Here is a 6,142-nt window from a genome sequence, read left to right as displayed (position 1 = left end):
AAAAATTACTGAATCGTAGATTGTCAAACGGACATGATGACTTTTCTCTCCCCGAGGGGGTTAAATGTCCTTCCGCTACCGACACTGTCCTTTTACTCCCGCTCTTTTCCCCCCATGACCGCGTGGTCCCAGCGGAGAGGCGAACTATAGTTCCCAGAATGCCTCGCGAGGGCTCAAGGAACTACAATTCCCAGTGCTTCCTGCGGCAGGGCGGGGTTGAGGCAGAACCACAAAGCCGGGCCGGGAAACTACAACTCCCAGGGTGCTCCGGGGCAGGGTTGCTGCACTACCGGGTGCAGGCGGAGGCTCGCAGGAGGCAACCCTGAGGTCTGGGTTCAAAAGCCCAGGGTCAGGAGCCGCAGGCATGCTGCGTCCCAAGGCTTTGACCCAGGTGTTAAGCCAGGCCAACACTGGAGGCGTCCAGAGCACCCTGTGAGTGCCGACCGAGGACCCGCGCGGCGAGCACCGGAGCGCGGCCGCGCGCCGCCATCCGAGGGAGGGGTGGGGAAGGTCTCCGGGAAGGGAGGGGGCGGCAGAGTGGGCAGCCGCCTTGGAGGGCCCCTCTCGGAAAGGGACCAGACGTGCTGGATGCCGTGGGCACGTTCCAGGACACACTCAGCCCGGACTCTTGCTATCTAGAGGCGCCAGTGATGGGAGCTGGGATGGGAACCCAGGCCTCTTACTTCCCATCCTGAGCAAGTCTCTCTCCCTCCCGGTGCCTCGCCAGGTTGCTGAATAACGAGGGGTCTCTGCTGGCGTACTCCGGTTACGGGGATACAGACGCCCGGGTCACTGCGGCCATCGCCAGCAACATCTGGGCCGCCTACGACCGGAACGGGAACCAGGCTTTTAATGAAGACAATCTCAAATTCATCCTCATGGACTGCATGGTATGGAGAGGGGAGCTACTTCCTCCGTCCCCTCCAGGCGATCCCCACGGGGCACCTGGACCCAGTCCTGGATGGTTGGAGGGGCAGGATTTCCGGAAGATTGCTAAGAGTTGGCCCGCAGCAGCATTTAAAATAGGCAGACCCCTATGTATCAGGTGGTGGTGAGGCAGGCGCCCCAGCCCCGGGGTCTGCCTGGGGTTCTGGTCTCAGCCAGCGGCTTAACACCTGTGGAACCTGGGGTAAGTTACTGAACCTCTCTGAGCTTCCTTACCTCAGCTCAGAGGTGGAGACGTTAATCTCCCTACGCACACACAGCCCCCTCACAGGGTCGTCGTGAAGATCAAATGAAAGTGTAGATATAAACTGTAGAGTGACATGCACACAGAGTGCTGTCATCCCAGATTCACTGCCTCACAGAATCATGACAGTCTCCAGACCCTTGTCTGATGCCTTCAGTCTCCTCAGAAGGGAGAAGTCCAGACAGGGGAAATGGCCGTTAGGCTGCAAATGTCTCAGAAACAGACACTGTCTCACAATCAATCACCTTTGTATCTGTCTAGTCAACAAGCATTTAGGTCCCTGCAGTGTCCTCAGGACTGAGGGGAAAGTGGCAAACAGGACAGACAAAAACGGCAGCCCTAACAAAGCTTACAGCCTAATTACCTATGTCTTCAAATAAGTAAACCGTGAATGTCTTGTAAATTGTAAATACGTTTTATACAATAAGTAAAATAGATATGTAAGTTTGAAGAATAGTTCATCAGATAATGAAAATGCTATGGACAAAAATTAAACGAGGAAGTGAGATAGGGCGGGGCCTGTGTGGAAAAGGTCACATTTCATCATAGATTTGAGGGAAGTTGGCGAGCCACGTGGCTGGCAGGGGGCGAACAGTCCCGAGGGTGAGAACAGCAAGTGCAAAGGCCCTGTGGCAGGATGGTGCCTGGTCAGGGATCGACACGGTTGCTTGTGGCTGGAGTGGACTGAGAATGGGGGAGGTTATGGGTGAGGCCAGAGAGGCGGGGGGTGCAAACCTGGTTCCTGGCACTCCGTGGGTGCCTAGTGCTGAACCGAAATGAACAGGCCCCCTAGAGAAGCGTTCCCACTGGAACTCAGCTGCTACCTCTTCCTCAGCCCCTACCCACCCAGCGATGCATTTCGGTTCAGCCGATGACTCCTGCTGGGTGCCTCGCCTAGAGCTGGTGCTGTAGGGCAGGAGCCTTCCAACGTGTGAGCACGACCTAGCCATGAGATGGCACCGAAGTCAGAGCTCAGTGCACGGTGCCCCCACTAAAGCAGGCTCCGTGGAACAGCACCTCGCTGCGTGCAAGACCCCGTTTCTCCTTTCCTTTTTCTTTTAACGCTGATCAACCTTCTTAGTTGATCTCCTAACCCTGGGGTCAGACCCGCAGCTTGGAAAACGTCGGCGTGGGAAGAGAAATAGAGGCGGGCTCGCTGCCCTCCAGCGCCTTGCAGGGTCGCCCGTCCGGATAGCCCTTTGCAGACACGGAAGTCCTTCCTGTACCCTGCACCCTCGCCGGCCGGGGTGGTTACAGCTCACGGAAAGAGAAACCGAGTCTCTGGGAGATAGAGTTTTCCCGGGTCACTTGGTTAGCAAGTGGCTGTGCTGAGGCAGGACCCCATGTCCAGGGCCATGGTCAGCTGAAGCTCCTGCCATGCCCAGGGTGTGGAAGGAAGGTACAGTGTCTCTCAAGAGGAGCCCCTGGGAAAAGAGGGGACCCGGGATGCAAAGCAGAACACTACATCCCCTGATGTCACCTCACCAGGAGGGCCGTGTGGCCATCACTCGGGTGGCCAACCTGCTGCTGTGCATGTATGCCAAGGAGACCGTTGGCTTCGGGATGCTCAAGGCCAAGGTGTGTATGTCTCTTCCCTCCACGCCCCTGGGCCCGGCCTTCATGCTCCACCCCTGTGACCACTCCCGTCCCCACCACTCCCCACCGCTCCCCACCGCCGTCCTGGAGTCCTCGTGTCGCCCCGTCCATGTCTGGGGGGCGGGGCTGGGTGCTCAGCATTGGATGTCAACCAGATTTGGGACCCCTCGCGTCGGGCCAGGTGTGGGACCGGTTTCCCCTCCTCCTCTCGCAGGCCCAGGCCTTGGTGCAGTACCTGGAGGAGCCCCTCACCCAAGTGGCAGCATCGTGACAGGCATCGCGGGACGCTGGGGCCGGGCCGGGCCAGAGAGATGCCCTTCGGAGGGGCAGGGCCCCCTAGGGAACCCTTCTAAGGCTGTGGGGGGAGAGTGGGACTTTGTTTTTTCCAAGAATAAATTTTAGTCCTGTTGCGTCTGGGTTGCTGTCTTGGCTGGGAGGAGCGGGGCCGGCCTGGGCCCTCCACGGCCTGCAGCAGCTGGATGGGTCACATGGGTCAGGCAGCGGCGCCTCAGCTCCCTCGGCCTGTCCAGCGGTGTGGCCTCAGCAGGACCTTCCCCCCCGGGTGGCAAAACCTGGCACGTGACCAGTGGGGGGTCACGGTGAACAAAAACCACGGGGCCCCAAGCTTCAGTGTCCTTCGGCCCCGACGAGTGGGATGCCTTCTCTACTCTTGGGGTTCGGAGGGGCCACCCCTTCTCTTCTGGGCACTCACACGCTTACACGGACCTCCAGGTACAGACAGGATGGTTTGCTGTGTGGCCTCAGGTCCTGACGGTGACCTCTCAGGGGCCTTCATCCCCAGTCCGGCCCCTACACAGCCCCTCACCCCATCTGGTCGCTTCTGCCCCAGGTCTCCCCTTACCAGTGTCCCTAGAGCAGGTCTGAGTGGGGACCCATCCCAGGGGAGCAGGTAGGTGGCAAGATGCAGCTCTACCCAGGGTGAGAACCTGCCGCGCCCAGGTCTGGGCCTGTCGGGGACCAGGGATGGGCAGAGGTCGCCGGACCCAAGGTGCAGCTGCTTCCACAGCTGTGCATGGTGGCCGGGGGTCCGCATGCCGCCTGCCCTTCCTCTGGTGCCCCGGTTGCCCCGCACCAGAGGCTCGAAAGGAAAAGCCAGAGGCCAAGCAGGTTCCTGCTCTGAAGGACGTACGGGTCCCAGGAGCCAGCCACACACTCGGCCCTCAGCTGTCTCTCCGGAGGTCCTGTCGCCGGCCCAGCTTCCCCCTGTCACCACCAAGCCTGCTCAGAGGAGACACCCAACCTGCCTAACCTGTCTGACGTCACCGTCTCTCCACCCACCTGGGCCCCAGGTCCCGCGCCTGCCCTTCCTGTTCTCTGCTTCCGTCTCTCCCTACAGCAGGGCCACCTGCCAGAGCCCAGCGCCCCAGGCCCCACCGGCCCTGCCCGCCCTCCACCCCTGGCTGTGGAAGCTTCTTCACCCCCAATGAGAGGACGGGAGGATCCAGGTCTCTTGAGAGCTGAAGGCTGAGGGCAGTGAGCCAGCACGTAGACCCGTCACCTCTGTCCTCAAAGACACCTGCACCCTCCATGCAGAGCCAAGATGGGGAACAGGGCCGAGGAAGATTATAACTTTGTCTTCAAGGGTGAGTGGGGTTCACCCAAGGGGAAGCCTGGGAGAGACCCAGGAAAGCAGCGGCCGAGCAGGGGCCCCCCTGGTGTTTTTCAATCCTACCGAGACCCCCCAGGGCTTGTCATTCCGATGGGAAGGCGAGCTGCGGGGAGGGGGAGGGTCTGGTTTCTGGACGGGAGCCCGGGCGGCCGAGTGCCCTACAGTGGCAGACGCCGGTGCCACTCACTCCCTAGCAGTGCCGGGTTAGGGTGCTCAGCCCGTTCCCAGTGGAGGGCCAGATCCCCGGGGACAGTCGCGCCGCAGCACTGGAGATGGAGGTCAGACTTCAGAGAGGACTTCCCTGCCGGGAAGGAGGGGCGCGAGCAGACTCGAGGAAGAAAGCCATTTTTCTGCACGGTGCATATGTGGAAAGGGGGAGAGAGCAGAGGTCGCCCGTGCTGGGGCCGGGCACAGACGCAGGGAAGACGCAGCCCCCGGGCAGAGAGCCGGCTAGAACCCGAGGACTCCCAGGGCCGTGGCCATGTCTGCCTGCCCCTGGCCCACCTGGTACTGGCTTCGGCGTGGCTGGCCTGGACGTGCACCCGCTCGTTTCCTGCTGTCACCTCAGCCCCCGCGTGGCCCACCATCGAGCCCAGCCCCCCCACCACCCCCACCTCCACACCTCCTTCGGGACAGGGTGGACCGGCAAAGCCGATTCCCTCTCCAGCCACCCCGCCCCGCTGCCTCTCCCGGACTCCGCCCCGCCCTCACCTGGGCCTCCCAGGTGACCTCTCTCTCAGGCATTGGGGAACCTGAACTCCCAGCATCTTTCCCAGGAAGGGAGCTGGGCCCAGGGTTCGGCATCGTCTGGGGCAGCAGTGCTGTGAGTAACTGCCGTTCACTGAGCCTTCATGACGTGCCAGCCACCAGCTCATCAGTCACCATAACGACCCCAAAAGTTACCTTTCGTTTTGAAAGCATGTGGTCAGGAGCCAGACTGAGTTCAGTTTCAGCCCTGCCACTTACTGCTTATTACAGGTTGGGGTCTCCAGAGAAGACATTGGGGTGCAAGAGGTTTCTTACAGACCAACACCAGTGAAAGGAAGGGGGAGGAACGGGACTGGGCAGAGAGGGAAGTCAAAACGCAAGGCAGGGTCACGGAGCCTCAGCCAGGGGAGGGAGCCCCGTGACACCGTCACCGTGCTGGGGCGCTAGATGCAGGCTGCCCAGGACAGCTGTGACCTCAGGTGAGGCTGCTCTCCGCACCAGAGGCAGATGCTGAAGGAGCGGACAGCCAGAGACTGCCGACTGCGCTCCCAGGGCTGGGACGGACCCCGCCTGGCACACCTGGGCAGCGCACGGGTGTTCAACGCCAGGCTGGCCGCGTTGTCTTGTTCAGGTCATTCAACCCCCCAAGCGCCTCCTTTCCTCGTCTGCGAAAACGCACGACGATGACGATGATGATGGTACTTGTCTTGCGGCTCTGCCCTAAGGGTTAAAGGAGTCGATGTGTGTAAAACCTTCAGGAGAGTGAGTGAGTCAGCACAGCGAGTGTCTCCACGTCACGGCCGAGGACGATGGAGAGTGAGCAGCTTCCAAAAGGTCACAAAGGCAGCACAAACCCGAGTCTGTCCGATGACAAAGCCCTGAGCACCTTCGAGGCCCACGGATGGGGTTAGGCACCCGCCCACAGGGAGGGATGAGTGGGGATGCGTTTCGGTAGGGGAGAGGCAGGAACACACCCACACGCACCCACACTGCTCCCAGCTCTCCCCTGCCTTACACAA

The 6,142-nt window shown here is 60.9% G+C and overlaps 2 protein-coding genes across 3 annotated transcripts in view; both read left to right on the top strand.

Annotated features, from left to right (window-relative positions):
* The first annotated feature begins 213 nt into the window (after nt 1–213).
* Nucleotides 214–3,195, top strand: LAMTOR2 (late endosomal/lysosomal adaptor, MAPK and MTOR activator 2). The gene is made up of 4 exons (XM_011366391.2): nt 214–432; nt 728–890; nt 2,678–2,767; nt 3,000–3,195. The coding sequence occupies exons 1-4, from the start codon at nt 365–367 to the stop codon at nt 3,054–3,056; spliced, it is 378 nt and encodes a 125-aa protein (XP_011364693.1). The 5' UTR covers nt 214–364; the 3' UTR covers nt 3,057–3,195.
* Nucleotides 3,196–3,320: 125 nt separating this feature from the next.
* Nucleotides 3,321–6,142, top strand: part of RAB25 (RAB25, member RAS oncogene family) — a 7,386-nt gene continuing 4,564 nt past the window's right edge. Inside the window, exon 1 of one of the 2 annotated variants that reach the window (XM_011366390.2) lies at nt 3,321–4,389. In XM_011366390.2, coding sequence (XP_011364692.1) covers nt 4,347–4,389 — 43 coding nt within the window. In that variant the 5' untranslated portion in view covers nt 3,321–4,346. Of the gene's footprint in view, nt 4,390–5,109; nt 6,030–6,142 lie in introns of those variants that run through there. The other variant, XM_023534365.1, reaches the window with a different exon arrangement.

The sequence above is a fragment of the Pteropus vampyrus genome, unplaced genomic scaffold (genome assembly GCF_000151845.1).
Source record: "Pteropus vampyrus isolate Shadow unplaced genomic scaffold, Pvam_2.0 Scaffold124, whole genome shotgun sequence".
NCBI classification, from domain to species: domain Eukaryota; kingdom Metazoa; phylum Chordata; class Mammalia; order Chiroptera; family Pteropodidae; genus Pteropus; species Pteropus vampyrus.
The sequence above is the reverse complement of the archived record's forward strand: the minus strand, read 5'-3'. Positions and strand labels throughout refer to the sequence as shown.